This window comes from Euprymna scolopes, chromosome 36 (assembly GCF_053919585.1).
Source record: "Euprymna scolopes isolate OS-2025 chromosome 36, ASM5391958v1, whole genome shotgun sequence".
Lineage (NCBI taxonomy): Eukaryota > Metazoa > Mollusca > Cephalopoda > Sepiida > Sepiolidae > Euprymna > Euprymna scolopes.
The window spans coordinates 18,591,517-18,614,110 of NC_136517.1; the positions used below are offsets into that span (position 1 = coordinate 18,591,517).

General features: G+C 34.1%; 2 protein-coding genes across 3 annotated transcripts in view; one reads left to right on the top strand and one right to left on the bottom strand.

Moving 5' to 3' along the window:
* LOC145260377 (NADH dehydrogenase [ubiquinone] 1 alpha subcomplex assembly factor 3-like) overlaps nucleotides 1–228 on the bottom strand; it is a 29,016-nt gene extending 28,788 nt beyond the window's left edge. Inside the window, exon 1 of the mRNA XM_080118323.1 lies at nucleotides 119–228. The gene's annotated coding sequence lies outside the window, so the exon portion shown is untranslated. The remainder of the gene's footprint in view (nucleotides 1–118) is intronic.
* Nucleotides 171–22,594, top strand: LOC145260378 (uncharacterized). Of its 2 annotated transcripts, none has more exons than XM_080118324.1 (2): nucleotides 171–1,208; nucleotides 22,232–22,594. In XM_080118324.1, the coding sequence occupies exons 1-2, from the start codon at nucleotides 1,128–1,130 to the stop codon at nucleotides 22,577–22,579; spliced, it is 429 nt and encodes a 142-aa protein (XP_079974450.1). In that variant the 5' UTR covers nucleotides 171–1,127; the 3' UTR covers nucleotides 22,580–22,594. The 2 variants fall into 2 exon arrangements, with proteins under 2 accessions (XP_079974450.1, XP_079974451.1); XM_080118325.1 differs by lacking the exon at nucleotides 171–1,208 and adding an exon at nucleotides 9,495–9,609.

Consider the following 22,594-nt stretch of genomic DNA (forward strand, 5'->3'; position numbering starts at 1 on the left):
TAATTAATTAAAGAATTATAATCGCCTCGAAAATCGTCGTTTATTAATGAAACAAGCTACAATATTGCTTTTATTAAACATAAACACTCGAAAATTGCGATGGAATTTAGAATGTCACCTTGTGAGGAGAAAAAAAAAATTCATGAAGAGTTACGGCCCTTGTAAATATTGAAGGTCAAGATCAGAATGAGGAAATTGGGAACTAGTATTTTAAACTAACGTGCCCGGATTCGAGTTCTGTTGAGGCTAATATATCACTTTCACTCATCATCTTGATAATCCAGCTATGAATTAAATAATATTCAGTCAGACATTGATTGTGTAACAAGTCTAGGAGAAGGAAAAAAAAACTAATCTTTCCAATTCTCTCATCCTGGCATTATCACCAGTCTTCCCCTCTCTCTCCCCCCCCTCTCTCTCTCTCTCTCCAATGTAAATAATATACTACCACTGATGATATTTCCTTTTATCTATAAGGGACTATATCAATACTTTTCGTGTTTACTCTGTAGAGATCGCTACATATAAAACAAATCTTCAGCAGAGACATTTTCATAGAAATCACTGTTTCAACACCGATGGATATCAGAATGCGCAAGATTACAACGTCGTAATTTGCCCATTCGTGCACATGCGATAAAGGAACTATGTTGCGCTCCATGCGCAGTGATACAACAAACAGACTGGAATATTTCAGAACACCCATCTATAATGATTCGCCCACAAAAATCAAATCTGTTTCTCTTCAGATTTCTCCAGCCTGACACGTGTCTAAGAGACTCCGTCATTGTGAGACGTTATATCACCCAACATGACTTGGCGTGAATCATTCACCTTGTTGCGGACCAGGATATAAATATCCTAACTCGCTACAAAAGAAAATAATGAAACGAATTGAATGAAGAAAACAAAACTCAATTGCTGGATAAAATAAACATGTCGTTTATTTTCTATCGAAAATAAGGGGTTTAGGTGAAATACGTGTTCATTCAGTCGTTGACGACTACGCGCGTGGAAAAGAAAGGAATTAAGTAGAGGACAAGAAATGGCAGTCAACATGTAGAAAGGGAAATAGAAAAGGGAGTGTTGGCCTCAGCAAAACCGTGCGTTCATGATAGCAGTCGTCCATGTGGAAAAGTCTTCAAGCCAAGAGCTATGGACGCCGAACTTGCCTGGTTGATGAACCCAGGCAAAAAGGGAAGAAAGAGGTAAGTTGAATGGTTATGTTGACTTTTATATCGGGGTGAGTGTTCTGACTGCGCATGTTTAGAATTCCTTTAAGGGGAAATGACGTTTCCTATGTGTGCGTACATGTGCGTGTATGTGTGCGTACATGTGTGTACGTTAGCATGTGTGTGTGTATGCACGTGAATGTGAGTGTATATACGTAAACGTGAATATAAGTACGTGTCTGTGTGTATATGCATGCGTACATGTGGGTGTGTGTATGAGGATGTGCATATGTGCGTGCGTACATGTGGGTGTGTATATGTGAGGGAAAACATGTTTGAACAAGACTCCCCCTCCTGGGGAGAAAAAAAAAAATATATATACAAGAGAAACGTATTTCGTTTTTGTTTTTTTATGTATATTTTTTTTGTTTTTTTTTTAAAATAAGTTATGTATTGTTTGAAATGTTTTGGCAATTAACTTTTCGACCAGTTTTTGTTGTTGTTTGTGGTGTGTTGTTTTTTGTAATTTCTTTGTCCGTTTCTGAGTGTGTATGTTCTTTTATTGGACTAGGAGAAATGTGTAATTGTTCGTCTATGAATGCAGGTTTAAGTCTATCTATTGCAATAGTGTCTTTTTTTTTTCTCTTTTTAATATGGTACAATACTTTTTACTTCTGTCGAGAACTAAATAAGGTCCGGAATAATTTGGACATAGTGGATTTTTTACTGCGTCGTTCCTGATAAAAACGTATTTACAGGTGTGAATATCGCCTGGGACGAAAATGTTTGTGTCTGGCTTTTTGGTTGGAGTAAATTTTAATCGTGACATTTTATGTTTTAAGTCCGTCACAAAAGTTGTCATTGGGGAAATGTCTGTATTGTTTTTGCAGAATTGTCCTGGTAAAATCAGTGTTGATCCAAAAACTAATTCTGCAGGTGTGCTCTGCAAATCTTCCTTCACAGTGTTGCGAATTGCTAGGAGAATGAGTGGCAAGTTGTCTGACCAATCCGATTTGTTTTCGTTTATAGCCAAAGATGCTTTTAATTGTCTATGAAATCATTCTGCCATACTGCTTGTGCAAGGATGGTAAGCCGTAGTCTTAATGTGCTTTGTTCCCAACAAATGGTTGAATTCAGCAAAAAGAGTTGATTGAAACTGTGAGCCCCTATCCGTTGTGATTACGGAGGGTACTCCGAAAATCGCTATCCAATGTTGTAAAATCGCTCTGGCTATTGTTGCAGCTAATATGTCTTTCACTTGTATTGCTGTCGGCCATCTGCTGAATCTATCGACTATAGTAAGGATGTGGGTATGTCCTTTTGAAGTGGGCAAGGGTCCAACCAAGTCGATATGAACATGTGTAAACCTAGCATCTGGTATACTGAAAGTTCCTGAAGGTGATTTTGTGTGCCTGTGAACTTTGTTTTTTTTGGCAAGGAATGCAAGTTTTGGTCCAACTCCGGATGTCCGTATTCATATTTGGCCAAACAAAACGTTCCCGTATTAATTTCACGGTGGCACGTTTTCCGGGTTGGGACAAATTGTGGAAGTGCTGGAAATCTTGTCGTCTGAGGCTGGGTGAAATATAAGGGCGAGGGTGTTTTTGTGAAACATCGCAATAGAAATTTGTTGTTCCGAATGGTATCAGCATTTCTTTCAGCTTCAGTGAAGTTTTGTCCATTATAGCTGGGAGCGGGGTATCAGTTAATTGCTCTTGTGCTATTAATTCCATACTTAGTGGAGTGGAATTTAAAGCAGCAATTGTTGCGTGAGATAAAGCGTCAGCTACAACGTTTTCTTGTCCTTTTACGTACCGTATATCGGTAGAATATTGGGCTATAAAGTCCAGATGTCGAATTTCTCGTGGACCATATTTATCGACATGTGTGTGTAGGGCAAATGTTAGAGGTTTATGATCCGTATAAATGGAAAATTTTCTGCCTTCGAGGAGATGTTTAAAGTGCTTAATTGCAAGGTAAATTGCAAGTAACTCTCTCGAGAAAGTGCTATATTTAATCTGCGCTTTGTTTAACTTGACAGAGAAGAATAAAATAGGGGTCATTTTTTTGTCAGAAATTTGGTGAATGACAGCTCCTACTGCTATTTCCGATGTGTCCGTCATAAGTGTAAGTTCCGTTGTATCGCTATCTTGGATATGCGTAAGTTTGGTGTGGAGGGATTAGCATTGGGTTTTTTCCTCGTTTATCTGAGTCCGAATAGTAGTAGATGGGAATAGTGCGAGGTATAAATTACACCGTGGTAGGAGGAGGCTGTAGTGGTTACAGTCAAAAGAGGCAGAGAGAAAGAAGGCGGGGGAGGCTGAGGCAGGGGAATGGTAAGAGAAAGGTTTAAAGGCTGAGTAATGGCAGGAGCAAGACAGAAGACCGACTAAAGGGCCAGTGTGGCCCCTCCTCGTCGCAACGCGTGTCACGTCAGTAGAGGTTGGACGTTTTTAATTACCTATGTATGAAAAAGAAAAGCTTCTCTTTTCATATTAAGGGACGAGTAAATGTTGAAGAAAGCTGAAAAAGAGTCCTACGTTGCGGAACATATATACGGGTACCTTTATGATCGACGGAGATATAAATGTAGAGACGAAAATAAAATTTGATGCTTCTATATTATAAAAACGAATAAAATATTGAATTTCAAGTGAAACAAATGATTCTACGTAATTGCCATGTCGCAAATAGTAAAATATCCAACAATTATGGAAACGATAACGTAGGGGTAATCTCCAAGATCAGTGCTCGGAAAATAATCAAGCTACCAGAAGTGGATACGGTTGATTGTGATAGCTTGATATTTTTCCGAGCACTGATCTTGAAGATTACCAAGGTAGGAAAATAATTATTAATGAAAAGCAGTTTTCGATAAAGTTTGATGAGGAATAAAATTTGTCCACTATTTTAAATTACGTTCATTATGTGACGTAAGAAACAGAATATAATTATATTCTCTGTTAACTTATCTATTTTTTTAGTAACCCTCCCGATAGATGTGTCAGAAAACAACATTAAAAATGCGTGGTAAAAAAATTGAATAATTCGACCTCCTATCTTTCCCAGCTTATAACTACTAAATTGAATAATTCGACCTCCTATCTTTCCCAGCTTATAACTACTTGAAAAATGTAATTCAAACCCTAATTCTTTTCAATTAAAGAAGCAAAGACCAAATTAAAAAAAAAATAACAGGGTTGATAGCAAATTATGCAATATTTGTTTTTTTAAATCGGTTTTCTTTAAAAAAATATTTAAAGAAAATCAACGAATTTTAACTTGCTTCGATAAATATATGTATATATAAATTAAAAAAATCACTTACCTATAAAAAATACTATTCAATGAGTACTTCCATTCTTCATTGTTAAGAATTTATCCATATTTATATTTTAAATTCCAATTATTTTTTAAATAAAAGAATTTTTTTAAAACTATTTGAAAAGGCCGCCCTTACATAAGCATTGTTATGTGTTAGCAAAATGCCGGAAGTAGTGCTTGTTCTTGTTTTTAAATACGGATGGACAGAATGACATAAAAGTCACACGTTTGAGTTAGCCGTCTAGCCTTGTGCGTGAAGAAATATGTGTCCCCATAGTTAAAAACTAGTCAAGTCTTACTTATAAGTTTTTGCCTTAAAAAAAAACAAACCAGTCGATGAATTTTTTTTTCTCCTTTTCTCAAATAAATACATGAATTTTTGATTTAATATATTTTAATTCTACTTTAACGAGTGAAGTTTTTTTTAAATCTAAAAAAAGAAAACACTGAATGAGATAGAAAACATGTCATCAGCGTCCAATATTTATTTTACAATGTAAGCAGAACATAAGCTTCCACTTAAAAAAAATCAACGTGGCTTAAAAAAAGAAAAGGGTTTTACACTTTGGACTTTACAGGTAAATTTCCAAAAAACACTTCTTTTTTTTTTGTTTTGTTTTAAATTAGAATATTTTATTTATTTTATTTGTTGATCTTTTATCTTCAATTTGTGATATATAAAACTTTGGTGCGTAAATTAATTATTTAAATTTTAATAGACATTTCAAAATGGGGGGGGGGTGAATAAAAAAAAAACGTTTATCTAAAATATTATATTCGGTTTATTGGAAAGAGCATAAAATTTCATATTGACCCTAAAAATATCGTAAAAATCGAACCTATAGGAAAATTTTGATAGATTTTTAAAGTTTAAAAATTGAAAATATTTAACTCGTAAAATTCAATTGATTTCATTACGTAAAAAAATGGCTGCACGAAGGCGTGCCGGCATTTTGTAAACACTGTTTTTTTTTTTAAATAAAATAAAAAATAATATTTCTATTATTTTTTAAACAACTTTAAATAATTATTTTGGAAGTATATTCCATAAAGAAAATAAATAACCGACTTTAAGCAGAGAAATTACGATGTTTTTAAATATTTTATTCGCAGTTTTGTGTTAGGGGTGTCAAAAATTTCCCCCAAATTCTGATACACCTACCCTCTCGAACAGCACAAAACCACCCGCCTCTCCACCGCCCCCAATGTAAAGAGAATTTTTGTGAAATATTAAACGATTCTTCTGCTTTAATGGTTAGTGTCGGCATGTTATTTACGGAAAAACGGTTAATTAAACTATGGAAGCACTTGCTAAAAACTATACAAATTCTATAATTGAATACCCTTCTCAAAAAAACAAAAAACAAAAAAAAAAAAAACAAAAAAAAAAACGGAACTAAAAACAAAAGTATATTTTTGTAAACCGCTCGTGTAAGCTTACTGACAGCATTATTAGCGTCCTAACTTGTAAAAAATGAACGAATCTCTTAGTAAAAAAAAACAGTGCCGGTTTTTGGGAGTGCTGAAAACGAATATCACAGTTAAATTTGTTTTATGATATGAAGAAATTACTAGGTGGTTAGAAAGTGGGTTTGTGGGAATATGATGAGAATTAGCAGCGAACCGGATGTTAATGCATCCACCATGAGAGACAAAATGAAAAATCGTCTTTTGCACATGGCTCCACGCATCGCTTCTGCTTGGGAAGAAAAAAATAAGATAACCACAAAATAATTATCGACCAATGGCAGAGCTCCACGCCTAAAATAAACACTTCAAATATCACAGTCACTGGGAGCCAGTTTGCCACTATAAAACGAGGGTTTTTAGGGAACCAGGAGGGAAGAGGAGATTCGCCCTGCTGCGTCAGTGAATGCACGGACAGATTCTCCCACCCGACCTAAAGAGATGAAGAGAAGAGAACTCGCCCCACTGCGTCAGTGAACGTATGGACGGATTCTGTCACCAAACCTGAAGAGACATAATGAAGAAGAAAAAGAAATAGGCACCAGTGAACTGAAGCCGATTACGCTCTCATGTTATGGGCCAAACGCCTTCAATTCTAAACACTGCCTAATTCATACAAACGGGCTGCTAGCTGCTGATGAAAAAGTCACCTGCTTTCCAGTTACAAGCCAGGACACGCATCACCGACAGCAGGATGACCGGCCTACCCTAACCATCTCTATCATCTAAAAGATAAGTTACATTTTATGAACATTCATTCCTTGTCAATTCATACATACCTACAAACAGTTTACGAACATTCATTCTTTGTCAATTCATACATACCTACAAACATTTTACGAACATTCATTCCTTGTTAAATCTTACATACCTGCAAACATTCTACAAACATTTCACCGTCATACAAACTGTCAAATATCTTCATCGGACAATCCATTCTTCGTTAAATCACATTCCATCCTACAAACACTTTGCCTCTTCTAATACAAACGGTTAGTAGTAAATAAAATCGTTTCTCAACCTTCAATATTTGTCCGTCTTTAATTATATGGAGTCAGAATCTACACACTTCCAACGTTGTTCATTTCATGTATTCTTTGTTGTGACCTCTATGGCATCCTTTCCTACCCCTATTTTTTTTTTATAAATGCAGAGGCCATAGGTTCTCATTGTACGTTAAATTTATATAGGAAAGTGATACACCACTTTTTAAAAAAGTAATTTCTTCATATCATGAAAACTACTTATCTGCCCCAAATTTAAATGTGATATTCGTTTACAGCACCACCGAAAACCCAGAAAAGTCGTCATTTTAAAGTTTTTGGGGGAGTTGGAAAGAAACTTGACATTGACCTATTATTTTTTTATTTAGTTAGTTTTAGTTCAGGTACGCATTTACCAGAAAATACGTATTTCCCCCCGATATTATTTTAGAAAGAACGAATTATGATTTCGGTCAACATTACCCCTGTTTATTTATTTGGATCGAAAATGGGTAAATGTAACTATCGGAATACTAGCAGTATCAGAATTTTGGGGGAATTTTTGACACCCCTAACAGAAAACTGCGAATAAAATATAGAAAACTCGTAATTTCTCTTTCTAAAGTGGGTTATTTATTTTCTTTATAGAATATGCTTCCAAAATAAACTATTTAAGTTGTTTAAAAAATAATAGAAATATTATTTTTCATTGTTTAAAAAACAGTGTTTACAAAGTGCGTGCATGCGCTCTGGGAGCCATTTTGTTACGTAATGAAATCAATTGATTTTTATGAGATGAATATTTTTCAATTTTTAAACTTTAAAAATCTATCAAATTTTCCTATTCGTTCAATTGTTACGTTTTTTTCAGGGTGGATGTAAAATTTTATGCTCTTTCCGATAAACTGAATATAATATTTTAGACAAACGTTGTTTTATAAATTTACCCCCCCCCCATTTTGAAATGTCTATGAGAATTTTAATAATTAATTTTGGTCGACACGTTTTATATATCACAAATTGAAGATAAAACATGAATAAATAAAATACTCAAATTTAAAACAGCAAAAAAATATCACTTATCTGTAAATTTACCGGTAAAGTCCAAAATGTAAATCCTTCTTTTTCGATAACCATGTGTTTTTTTTTGGTTTTTTTTTTTACGTGGAAGCTTAAGTTTTGTTTAGAATTTTCCAGTCATTAATGTTCGGTCAGTGTATATTTTTATATTTAATTCCTGGTTTCCTTTTTTTCGATATAAAAAAAAAAAAAGACGAAACCCGATAATGCAGATTTATAGTATAATAAATAAAAAATTCAGGTATTTCTTTAAGATATTAAAAAAAAAAAATAACATTGCATATCTTCGTCATTTCGTAATCCGTGTAAATCCAAAAATGAAAAATCCCAGTTTTCATGTACGATAGCGTAAAGGCGCCAAAATAAAAAAAAGGACAAGTTATCTCCCTTTACAAGTCAAACTGTCTGCTGGAAAAATTTATTTTCTTGTAAAAAAAAAAATTATTGCAAAATTTCTATCATGTTTTATAAATCTGTCCAAGGAAATTTAGATTTTCTTTTTTTATTGTTTAAAAAAAAATTGAATCCAAACCTTTTATTCTGAATTCAAAGTGTCTGCTGGAAAAATTTATTTTCTTGTAAAAAAAAAAAAAAAAATATTGAAAAACTTTTTATTCTGGAATTTAAATCTGTCTAAAGAGAATTTATATTTTCTTATTTTGTTTTAAATAAAATTATATAAACTTTTATTCTGATTTCAAAATGTACGCTGGAAAATTTTATTTATTTTCTTGTTTTAAAGACATTTGCAAACTTATCTTAATTTTTTTCCCCTGAATTTAAAATAAACTCAATTTCTTTTTTATTTCAATAAATTCAAATCGAATTTCTTTGTCTTTCTGCTTAATTTCTCACATCTTTGAAGAATTTATAAGAAATTATTTGATTAAAATCTTACTTACATTGGAAAATAGGAAATGTCAATCCTAAAGTGTTCTGTTTATGTTTTTGATATATACATAAACCTTCGTTTATTTTATACAAAACGGAATAAAAAACTTATATTATAAGGAAGACGTGTTTTGGTTTGTTATTATTGTTATTATTACATTAAATATTTGTTTAATCATATAGGGTAAATATGAAGAATTCCACCCTTTATTCATATAGGGTCAATATGAAGCCACCCTCGAAAATTCCTTTAAAATTACGGCCAAATCTGTTCATTACAATGTGGCCATAAAGTGGGTGCCCATTTGACGTCACATCATTATAGAAAAGTGACCCCCACTTTGTGACCATTTGTAAAATTTTTTATCTTGGAAACTACTAGTTTCGTTTGCCGTATATATAAATGGTTATTTCTGTTTTCAGCGCCTCCGAAAACCTTTAAAAGTGGAAAATTTGAAGGAATATAATCCAATATCGAGATAGTGTTTTTTTACACTTATAGGCTTCCGTAGATAAGAAAGTGATAATTTTTAACATCCGGTGTCTTTACAACTTTCTTGAAAGACACGCGGTGTCGCGATATGTGTTGGAAAAATCCTTCCATTAAAAAAATACATGGATTATAATACATAAATATGAATAAATTCTCATACAGGAAGATTAAAAGAAAGCATATCTTACTCATTAACCAGGTAAGTTCTTTATTTTGCCGTTAAAATAATTATCGTAAGATTCAAGTAATGTTATTGTTCGACAATCCGTGTAATGTTAAGTGAAGAAATCGAAGGAAAAATAAATAAAATTGTTTATTTCTCTATTAAAGCTTTTATGATATTAAAATTTGGTCTTTGCTCGTTTTATTGAAATAAAATTTACGGGTTTAAATTACGTTTTCATATTATTAAAATCTGAAAGAAAGATAGGTGTCTATTCAAAATGGCGACTCGGCTGAAAATTCCCCCAAAATTCTGATACTGCTATCGGAATACCCTGGCCAAATCACCACTAAAAAAATCGTGCTCATCAAACTTAAAAAACGAACCGAAGACTCGAAAACGAAATGAAACGAAAAATTATTTATTTATTTTGTTGCACTTTTTTTCTTTTTTTAATGTTTTTGGAAAGAAAGTAAAAATTTACCGTAACCCCTTTTTAGACGGGAATATTCACTGGTCACGTGAGAGAGATGGCCACAAAGTGGGTGTTCAATTTAGTAGAAAGTTATCATTGAAAATTGATCCGCGACGATAAAAGTCATAAAAGATAATTTTTTTCAATTTTTTTTTTTTTTTTTTAAATCTACAAGTTACGTTTGTAATCGATGAGATGCTTCTTTGTTTTCAGAGCGAAATTCTGCAGTTGCGAAAATTAATTTTCGTTAGAAAAAAACGATGGTATCTTCTTGTGTCAATTTCAACTAAAAGCAATGTTATCTACTTGTCATTGCAAACAGTAAAATATTACTGTATTATTAAATAAAACAAGATTTTTAAGCTTTATCCAAAAAAAACAAACTCCGCCATATTTGTTTGTTATATGTGACGTAAAAAACAAAGGAAGTAGGTATTTATTTGCTTCCCTACAAAAACTAAATGTGACACAATGTCGTTTTTAATGTGGGGAGAAATCATCTCCCCCCCCCCTAAAAAAAGATGCACTCTGCAAGTAGGCAAAAATAAAATTGTCTTAGTATGCAAAGGTTCCCCCCTCCGTTGACTAAGGACAAATTAGCTTGAGTTTAGCATCAGAACGGATACTACACTCTAATCCTTGACCAAGGATTTTAAGTTTTCAGAAAATAATTACCTCCCTTGTTACGCTACAAATTATTCTGATTATTTTTCTAGCAAAACTTTCAGTGAAAGCCGAAACTGGCGGAGGAGTTTGGTAGTCTACTTCCACTTTTTGCTAATTTTCTTTAAAAACTGTTTCCATTAGTAATTTTCTACCTTCGTTTTTTTTGTCTTTTTTTTGTTTGTTTTTTTGTTGTAATTTTTGGATATGTTCATTATTGCGACATAAGAATTGTGGGAACATGATGAGAATTGGCAACCAGATGTTAACGCATCCACCATGAGAGACAAAATAAAATATCGTCGTTTGCACATGGCTCCACGCATCGCTTCCGCTTGGGAAGAAAAAATAAGATAACCACAAAATAATTATCAACCAATGGCAGAGCTCCGCGCCTAAAATAAACACCTCAAATATCACAGTCGCTGGGAGCCAGTTTGCCACTATAAAAACGAGGTATTTGAGGGAACCAGGAGGGGGGAACAGAAGATTTTCGCCCTGCTGCGTAAGTGAACGCACGGACATTCTCCCACCCGACCTAAAGAGAAAAAGAAGAAAAAGAAATAAGGCACCCGTGAACTGAAGCCGACTACGCTCTCATGTTATGGGCCAAACGCCTTCAATTCGAAACGATGCCTAATTCACACAAACCAAAGAAGGGAGAGGAGGAGAAAGACGACGAAGACGCTGGGCTGCTAGAGCTGATGAAAGAAGTCCCTCGCTTTCCAGTTACAAGCCAGGACATGCATCACCGACAGCAGGATGACCGGCCTACCCTGACCCTCTCCATCGTCTAAAAGATAAGTTACATTTTACGAACATTCATTCCTTGTCAATTCATACATACCCACAAACATTTTACGAACATTCATTCCTTGTCAATTCATACATACCTACAAACAGTTTACAAACATTCATTCCTGTCAATTCATACATACCTACAAACAGTTTACGAACATTCATTCCTTGTCAATTCATACATACCTACAAACAGTTTACAAACATTCATTCCTGTCAATTCATACATACCTACAAACAGTTTACGAACATTCATTCCTTGTCAATTCATACATACCCACAAACATTTTACGAACATTCATTCCTTGTCAATTCATACATACCTACAAACAGTTTACAAACATTCATTCCTGTCAATTCATACATACCTACAAACATTTTACGAACATTCATCTCCTTTGTTAAATCACATTCCATCCTACGAACACTTTACCTCTCCTAATACAAATTGTTGGTAGTAAATAAAATCGGTTCTCAACCTTCAATATTCGTCTGTCTTTATATGGAGTCAGAATCTACACGCTTCCAACGTTATTCATTTCAGGTATTCTTGGTTGTGGCCTCTATGGCAGCCTTTCCTCCCCTAATCCTTCTCTTATAAATACCCAGGCCATACAATTAAGTAAATACCATTGGTTTCACTTGAAATTCAAAATTTCGATTTTAGAATTTTGTCCTTATAGCGAAAAAGCACACAAAAAAAAGTTTAAAATTTTACACACTTCCTTGTAGTATTAACGGTATAATTTGACGTGAATTTGGAAGAAAATGCCCTCCTCCCTCAAAAAATTGTCCTTCTTCTGGAAATATTAAAAGGTTCCCAAAAGAAAGAAAGTTAATTATAAACATGATAAAACAATCCGTCGGGGTAAGTTTAAAGATGGGTCCCAAATTCTAGCCTCGATTTCAGCTAAGAAAAGTTGATTAATCAAGTAGTTTTAAAAAAATTAACTTTTATGGCTAAACTACGAGCAACGATCTTGCGATCTCACCTTGAAAACAATCTGCAGGAACAAGGGAGATAACTCCAAAAACGGACATTTTAGAAAGCCTTTCTTAACATGGGGAAGGAGCGTTGAAAAAACTCAAATTAGCTTAAGAATGGTGTTCGTTATAAAAAATAAAACTACTTGATCAATTTACGTGATTTTTGGTGTACGATATTTTTCCATCACGGATGTGTGCATGATACATATTGTTCTTGCTTTCTTTCTTTCTTTTTTTTCATACAGAGTGGGGATTTTGGACAAGCGCCGAAAGATGTTGCGCCAGTTCAAACCAGTATAACTACATTTATACGTATTAATTATTCGGAAAGTGTTGATTAACTCCACTAAGAGACTCATCTCAAATGATGCTCCGCTCCGGCGACAGCACATACTCATTTCAACTGGCCTCTTTAATATGCAGTCCTACTTATAGATATTGCGTTTTAACAGCCGTGCAGACTCATTCGCACATTTGGCTTCAACCATAGTGCACCATTGGCCTAAAAAATTGAGGAACAGCTTAACGAACAACAATACATACACTTATACAAGGTGCCTTCAATAAGTTTCCAGACTTTTTTTTTGTACAGGCATTTAAAATTGACGTAGACTCTTGAAAATTCAGTATGTTATGCTATACATCTTATAATATGACTGACCAATTTTTGATTTCACGTTCAAATAACAACTCTACAGCAGGAATTGGAATGCATCCTACTAAAGCCTGATTGTTACAGCTGATGAATATCTGGACGTGGGGATACTTTAGAAGAACGATGTGCAATAAAATTCTGTTTTAAACTTGGAAAAAATGCGACAGAAGCGTATGGAATGCTTCAGGTTGCTTTTGGACCGTCTTGCATGAATCGAGCATCAGTTTTTGAGTAGCATAAAAGATTCAAAGAAGGCAGGGAGTCTATGAGGGATGATGAGAGGTGTGGGAGGAGTAAGAAAGTCAGAACAGCAGAGTTGATTGGCCAAATAAAGAATTTCATGGATAAGGACCGTCGTGTGTCTATATAGACAATAAGTGCACTGTTATGATGTCAGTGTGGGAACTGTACACACAATTATTCACGAGGAACTGAAGATGTGGCAGTGTTGTGCAAATACACCAGTCTACAACTTCATCTTTGTCACAGACTATTTAAGCAAGATGGGCATCAAGACAATTCCTCACCCTCCCTATAGTCCAGACCTTGCTCCCTGTGACTTTTGGTTATGACCTAAGCTCAAGAAAAACCTTAGAGGTTGTCGTTATGAGAAAATTGAGGAGATGAACGAGGTTGTGATGAGGGTCATTGACATGCTCACACAAGAGAACTTCCATGGGGCTTTCCAGAAGTTGTTGAAACGGTACAAGTGCATTGCAGCTGGAGGAGATTACTTCGAAAGAGACTAGAGTTTCATGTGTGTACTATAAATAAGAGTGCCCGTACGAAAAAAGTCTGGAAACTTATTGAATGCATCTCGTATTTGTCTCTTCGAATTTGCGGACACACTTGCAAACAATGTCAACCGAGAGCAATACAGCAAACACTAATTTGTATAACAAACTGCATATTTATTTGCACTCATCAGTTTTAAATCCCCCTCCTCCAATGGTTGTGTTTATTTCTTTTTGGGAAAATTTCCGTTTTTTCCTGATGAGTATATGTAAGATAAAAATGTAAAATATACTGAAGTTTTGAAAGAACTGATTTGTAAAATAAGCAAAACCTTGGATCTTGGAATGTAACTATATCTCTGGAGGAATATAATTAATATGAAATGAAACTCAACACACAGAGTTAAGTTATAACAAGTTTATTGTACAAAGATACAATGTAACAAGACATTGCCACTCGACCGTATCTTGAATGCCGTTGTATCAATACTTACTTGCTCCCCGCTTGATTACCGCTTTTTAGCGTCTTTTATAGTCTGAGTAATTCATTCTAAGGGGGTGTCAGGATCTCCCACTATATCACCCCCTCCCCCGAGCTAAATTCTTCACCCAATTTTGCTTTCAGTATTTGTGTCTTGTGGGATCAAGACGTAGGCGTTTAGCCTTCTTCCTTTTTATTCTACTATTTCTCTCCTCAGTCCGTGTACTTTCACATTTAGAAGAACAGTAGTTTCTTGGTCCCTGCGACGAAGGAGGGATTGGACCTAGTCATTCACCTCCGTTCATCTGTCTGCATTTTTCTCAATAATCACACCTTGGATTTTTTTTAAATCTTTCACAAACATTAGTTCTAGTGAAAGTAATTGTTTTTACTCGTGAAGGGAGGACGCATGCTCGGATTGTTTGTTTCGTTTTTTTTTTTTTTTTCCTTCATCGGTATCACCGTGTTCATGGGTGATTTTATTTGAAAAGATTCATACAATACCTCCGTTGGTATTTCTTTATCACTGTGAACAATTTCTCTGTATCAGGTTCTCAATTGATCACTATGTTTCTTACAAACAAACTTTGCTCCTCGAATTATGTACCTATTTACTACAGAGTTAGACACCAGGGTCGTTTTTTAACGTGGAGAAAAGGTACAAAAATAAAAATTGTCTCAGTCGTGAAGGATTTCTCCTCCACCAAAAGAGAACAAGAAATTGAAGTGCAGCATCTGAAGAACAGATACTACACTTTGCTCTCCCGATTCCTCTAGTTACAATACCATCCTCCCAAAAACATTTTCCAGTCTGATACTTCTTAAAAAAGACTTTATCCCTTCTTTATACGATTTATAGTTCATCTTTCTTTTCGTATAGGTCTTCTTTCTATTTGGCAAATATTGAACGTGTTTTCCTTGCATACATGATGTCGGTAGGCGATGAATTTCTCTTGATAGTCTGATTTGGCATTATTCTGTAAGCCATCAGAAAAGCTTGTATATTTTTCTGTTCAGTATCAAATCTGTTCGCTTTTTTTAATGCTCGTTTAAATGTATCAACAACCCTCTCTGCCTGTCCGTCAGATCGAGGGTTGTACATCAGTGTGGTTATGTGTTCGATCGCTAACGAATCATAATAAACTTTCAATTCACTTATAGTTACAATACCATCTTACCAAAACCATTTTTCCAGCCTTAAAGACGACTTCATCCCCTTCTTTATACGATTTGTCGTTAGTCTTCATTTTCGTATATTTCTTCTATTCGGCAACCACCTGTAGAATATTGAACGTATTTTCCTTGCATACATGATCTCGACAGGCGATAAGTTCACATCAAGGCCCAGAAACCACTCGAGGATAAGGGTTAAGAGTGTACAGTAGTTAATTGGACAATATAGTAATCGTTAGTAATGGAAATTCGGGAAATTTGTTAACTTAAGTGGAATGGCTCATCAAGAACTTGTTTACGTTGGACTTGAAAACAATCAGATTGTAGTCAGTTGGAAAGCATGAAAACGGAAGACAGTTCCACAGGCGTGCAATTCTAAATTCTAAATTTGAATCTATCGACAAACCTTTCTGTCCGTTATACGTCGGTTTTACAAGTTCGATCGCTACGGAATCACAATAAACTTTAAATTCACTCCCGGTGAACATCGTTCCATTGTCACTTACTATGATATTCTGTATTCTCAGTCGATTAAATACTTCGTTTAGCGCTCTTGTCGTATTTGCAGCTGCTGGGTGTTTATATTGGAAAATCTCCGGCCATTTAGAGTTGCTATCCACGATCACTAAATAATGATACCAATTTAATGGTTCTGCGTAGTCCATATCCCACATGCTTCCGGTCAGTCTTGAAAGACAAAGGATACCCCTTAGGGGCAGTAGTGTGTGTAATTGTGAGGCAAGGGTTGCGCAATCGCCAACCACACCTCTCCTGAATCAGCACTGTTTGAGTTCAGTGGCAAGGAGAAGACCAGGACGACTGGAAACAATGCCGAGATAAGCGGAGAGCACATACAGCACCTGGAAGTCCCAAATGGTCACCCATTTAGTGCTGACCAGGTTCAACGTTGCTTAACTTCGGTGATCCAGTGGGAACCCATGTGTCAAGATGATTATGCCGTAGTCCATATCAATGCATAACCAAAGGGATATCCGTCTTTGGCAAGGACTGAGTTTTTACTGGTGGTGATAATTGACACCCTTTACAACGCCTTACCAAATCCCGAATGTCTTTATCCATTTACGGCGTGTAGGCAAAACTTCTCATTAGTGATTTCATTTTGGATATACCCGGATGACCTAAATGAAATTCTTTTAAAACTTTCTTTCGTTGAATGGTATTACTTCTCTCTGTGCATACATTAATATCTCGTCACAAATTGAAATGGTGATACTTTTTTTATGCGTCTCGTTTCCTTTTACTTGTTTTATTATGTTGGTTGCGTACTCGTCGGTTTTAGCTGCTTTTTAAATTTCTTCCAGCGTAACTGGTAATTCGCTAACGGTGTTTACCAAGGCTTCCGTTAGTTCTTGTTCTTGTTTCAGTGCTGCAATCTGTAGGGAAAATTGTTGCGTGCATGATTAGCGTGGGTGTCATTTCGCTTAAGAAAAGAAAGAGAAAGTCTTAAACTCGAAACCTGACCGACACAAGACAATAAATTCGGTTGTATTTACTGGAAAAAAAAATGTTGTCGTTCTTAAATAAAAAAATTAAAAATTCGATTTGGTTGGATTTTCTAAAAAAAGAACAAAAAAAAATGCCACCTTTGAATGAAGTTAAAATGGAATTTGGTTGGATTTTCTAGAAAAGGTTGTCGCATTAAAATACCATTCGTTTTTTTTTTTTTTTCCTCGTAAAAGTCTTTACTTTTAAATAAAGAACAAGAAATGCGATTCGGTTGTATTATATAAAGTGTCGTCACTGTTAAGCGAGTGCTGGCTGTGTAGCCTGGGCTGGCTGTGTGTTGCCCCACTATTGCTAAGGAATACCCGATAAAGTCAGATACTACCTCCCTGCCTTGCATGAGATCAGAGGGTAGTGTAGAGAAAATAGTTGTGCGCATGATTAACGCGGGTGTCGTTCGCTTAAAAGAAAGTCTTGAACTCGAAACCTCACCGACACGAGACAAAAACGTGTTTTATGCAAATTGAAACATAATCGGGTTTGACAATGTGAAAAGCCAGCATTTCTTCAGTTAGATAACGATTTTATTTTTTTTTTTTTTGTCTGCTCGACGTCAGTACCGTGCACTTTGCAATCGGGTGTTGGTTGCAGAAAGCTTGTTTGTGATAGCGTCGAAAAGGGGAACAGGACAGGTTTTTGTTACGTGTGCTTATGCGGTGAACTTTGCGATCTGAAAACCATTCTTTTTCTTTAACGCAAACATTCAACGATGAAAGAAAGTGGAAAAAGGTGCAACATCAAAAACATGGAATTTCTTTTTTAAATTAAAGTCTCTTCATGTCTAATCGATATTGAATATCTAATCGATATTTTGTAAATATATAAATGAAGTATCCGTTAACAATGAAGAGAGAGGAATATAAAATCACCAATTCGATAAGTTGATTGGTGATTTTTTTTAATCCATTTTTGCTTTTTTGTTTTTGTTTTTCCTGTGTCCCCCCCCCCTTTTTTATTGATACTAGACTTTTTAATAGGTCGACTATTTTCTCCATCCATTCATCCATAGCCCTTTAGCCCCTGGGGTGGGGCATATGCCATCTACAACTTTTGTAGATGTTTTTGTAGCGAGAATTTCTTTTTTTACAGGGTGAGGGTGCTGGCCCCACGCCCAACCTTCTCAGAAGATACATACTGCGCCTAGCCTTCCCAAATTGTCACCCATCTGGTACACTGGCCAGGCTCAACGTTGTTTAACTTCGGTGATCTGGCGAGAACCGGTATGCCAACGTGATTGTGCCGTACATATGCAATTTTCTTGGATGGCATATATTTTATTTTGTTGTTGTTTAATAAAATCACACTCCATCTTTGCAAACTAGTTGAATAGTAGGAACACTTTTTCTTTTCTTTTTTTTTTTTTCGATCTAAAAATCGACAAACTGTACTTAAAATTTGGGATATTGATATTCATATCAAAAAAACTTCTAGAAAAGAAAACTTTCTTATATATGGATCGTGGAATTGCATTCATCTGCAAAAGATCTAGCTAATTTGCATATTCTTTTAAACATTCATTTTAATTAATTCCCTATTAGTTTTTTCGGTTTTCTTATGGGGTGATCATCTTTAGTTACCTATTATGTGTAATTATATTCATGCAGAAATTCTACATGATTTATGCTTGCATATAAAGGTTATAGTAAACCCGAACCTCTTTGTATATTAGAGATAGTGTTCTTCATGTCGTATGCAGAACCGTCTACATATCAGATATGACTTGCATCATTATTGCCAAATAGCTCAATTTTGGTCTCACCTGATTGTATCACATTATCAAAAAAAGTTGTATCCTCATTGATATACTTTTTGGCAGATTCTAGTCTAAAGCGAACTCTCGTCAATAAACGAGTCTTGTGAGGTCTGCGAGGCTTGAGACTTTCTCTGTGCAGTTCGTTACTTGTGGTCATCTTGCAGACACTGGTGCCCATGCTGCTGAGATTTTTTTTTTTTTTGCAGCTCTTCATGGGTCACAAAAGGATCATTTCAAACAATTCAGAAGATTTTTTGCTGGCACCTTTCTGAAATTTTCTGAGGAGCTCCCAACCTTAGCATGTTTTATTTTTGTTGTACCTGACTCTTTCCACTTCTTTACAATGTACCCTACAGTCAGTGGCGGCTCGTGCATGGGGCTGTGGGACTGCAGTGTAGCACTGCAGCAGCACCCCCAAGTTATTTCTACACAATATTAATGATAAAATTAAAAATAATACGTTTGTTTATTATTTTATTTATTTATTTTTTTTTTCTATGTGTACATTATAAAATCATTAACTTTAATGTCGGTATCTCCAAATGCATATAATAACAAAAATAAAACTTGCTTGGCGCTGTGAAATCCACAGTTACACTTTCTTAATGAAATTCTCTTGTACGCATGCGCGGATTAGACGCTTTAGGCAGCCGATGAAAGCCTCTTTGAAGAACTGTCGATCAGCGCAGTTCCGTGTCGTGAAATTCGTGGTTTGCTGAGAGTGTGCGCCTGCGCCTGTATAGATATGATAACATTGTTATTGAAAAAAAAAAAGTAGGTTTACTTATATTTTTAAAAATTATTATTAAAATCTGCCCATAACGTGTTCTTGTACATAAAATATTGTGCTATTTTATTTTTTTTTAAATACGCACACTTTTAGCGTTGCGATTTAAGTCGGTAGCAGACGGAAATATATAATATGCAGAAACTGTTTATTTTTATTTATTAAAAGTATTCGGGAATTTAGCAGTGAAGCTAACACGCGGCCAAGGGTAAAAACCAAATATACAATAAATAAATCTTACCATAAAAATAAAGTTACTTTTCCATCTACCTGCCTTTTTGTTTGTTTCTTTAAATGCTATTTATTTTGCAACAACTAAACTTTACAAAAAAAAACTGTTTATATTTTTTTCTAGAAGCAAAAACGCGAAGAAACAGTTTATGTTGAAAATACATTTTAGTTAGAAATCTTTTTAACGTGTATGTTTTAGATATAAAAAAATTAGCATTTATTTGCCTCCGACAAGGACAATGTTAGAAGTTTTACACTTTGAAAAATGGATTTTTTACACAAGATTTTTTAATTAAAATGTGTTTGTAAGTAAAAAAACAAAACAGTTTTTTATAATTATGCATTTTTAAACTTTACATTGGATTTGTTAGTAGATGGGTCAGATAATACGCATTAAAAAAAGTAATTAGAAATCCTTCTGGACTGAGACAATTTTAATTTTTTTGTTTTTTTTGGGAAGAAAGCTACATTAAAATTCGATGTTTTATAATGCTTATATATGACATCCTATTTTCTTATAATGAATCTCAACTTTATGTCGATCTTTACCGGCATGGGAAGGTCAGTAAATAGCCAAGTCTGTTCTTTTTATATAAAAAGCAAGTTGTTAAAAGATTTGTAAATAAAATTTTGTATCTTTAAATATTTTTGTTTGTTTGCTCACTATATAGAAATGTAAACTTTTTTATTTTCCATTTTATTTACAAATACGTTTTGTTATAAATACATCTTTAAAAATAAATTTTGTAAATAAAACTATTAAATAAAACGCTATTTTCAAATAGTAAACTCCTAAATTAACCCTCGTAGGGAGGCAGGAAAATTTCAAAGTTTTTCTTTTTTGTTTTTATAAAAAGTAAGTTATTTTTTAAAATGTTTTTCGTTTGTTTGAAAAAAAAAACGCAAACTTTTATTTAATCTGAAAAGTTTAAAAGGAATAAATATATATATTATTTTTATTCTGTAAAGTGTACATAATTAAAAAAAAATCCTTTTAATAAAAAGTTTTTGCGTATTATCCATTTCTGATTGATTATTTGTCTTTGTTATATAATTGAATATTTATTTGAATGCTTGTTTATTATTTGATTAAATATTTATTTATATATTCGAATTCCTTTACACGATATTAAAAAAATACGTAAAATTTTTGAAGCAGCACCCCCACTAATTTCAGGCATGAGCCGCCACTGCCTACAGTACTAACAGGAACATTCAAAGTTTGTGCTATACATCAGTAGCGTTTATTCTCTTTATGTGCTGAAATAATACGGTCCTTTGTGGACTGTTCGAATTCCTTTTGCTTGGCCATGTTGCAATGTTTTCTGAGAGAGATTTGAGCAGAAAATGACTAGAAGTTCACTGAAAATCAAACTAGTACCTTCTAGAATGATCTGGAATGTAAAAAAATGAAAATTTAATGTTTAATAATGAAAAAAGAAGGCTGTCCAAATAATTGTTTCGCTATCTATTTTAGGAAATGTTTAATAACTGTTTATTTTCTTTACTAAAATACATAAAAATGAGAGAAACTAAATTTTTTTAATGTGAAAATTTTATTTTATTATTTTGTTTGATATCATTTGTACTAAATTGTTGAAAAATAAACATTTTTGTGTTGTACAAACACGTGTTTCTCCCTGTATTTCTTATAAAATTTAAAATAAAAACTTATTTTTTAAATTTTGTTATTTAAAGTTCAAATAAAGACTAATTGTGTTATTTTTATCTATAATTTTGTTAATTTTTATTGTATAGTTTTCAATAATGTCCTTTTCTTGTATTTTATTTCAATAAATTGTTTTACAATGAAAAATACTGAAGAACAATAAAAGTGAAGGAACCACTGATTTGCCTTGTCACTTTTTTTCAGTAGCAGCCACACCGGAAGTTAGAAAGTATGTTAGCTGACTATAACTCACTTTTCTTTATTTTGGTTTTCAATATAGGGTTAATTCTGGACAATTATTCAGATGAATAATTTATCTGAAAGTTGATTTTTTTTTTTTTTTTTGTCGCTTTCACAAAAGAAGGATTGGGCCTAGTTTTGCACTTTTCTCAATAACCACGTCTTGGGTTTTTTTTTTTTTTTTTTTTTTTTAAATTTTGCACAATCATTAGTCATGGTGAAAGTAAATTTTTGCCAGAACAATTTTTCAGGGATAACTTTGGTTACCTCCCCACCTAGAGGAGTACTATGGGGGTAAAATTACCCCAAAATCGTTTGTCCATTCATTTGTGTGCCCTTTTCTCAATAATGGGTTTTTTAAAAATTTTGCACAAACATTAGTCATGGTGAAAGTAAACTTGTGGTGGGAGACCTACATGCTTGGCTTGTTCTTAAAAGCATTAATCTTTCTTTTTTTTTTTTTTCTTTGCCTCATTTTGTCTTTTTAGGAACATGCCTGTTCCACATTCAACTTTTTGAATGCTGAACACCGCTGTGTAGCTGCTGCACTGATCCCACCAGAATATGCCAGCATACAAGGCAGCCGGGGAGCTACGAGAACAGATGGCATTGTGACAAAAGACATGATGGAATTTCAATTGGGAATTTTTGACGTTGAGAAGGACACGGAAGAAGAGAAAAGACTTACTGAGAAATTGTACGGAGAGAACAATGAAAATCTGTGGAAACAGTGGTATTCAAATAAACGTCGTGTCATTCATGATGAAAGCGATAAACATGATCCGAATGAATATCTTCGGCAAAAAGAAAAACCGCCGTCAGATCAGAATAAATAAAAACTAAAAATAAAA

What these genes read in the sequence shown, in the direction of transcription:
- LOC145260378 (XM_080118324.1), top strand. Translation starts at nt 1,128, where the DNA reads ATGTGGAAAAGTCTTCAAGCCAAGAGCTATGGACGCCGAACTTGCCTG. An exon ending in GGCAAAAAGGGAAGAAAGAG is followed by an intron (nt 1,209 to 22,231) that starts GTAAGTTGAATG and finishes TTGTCTTTTTAG; the next exon opens with GAACATGCCTGTTCCACATT.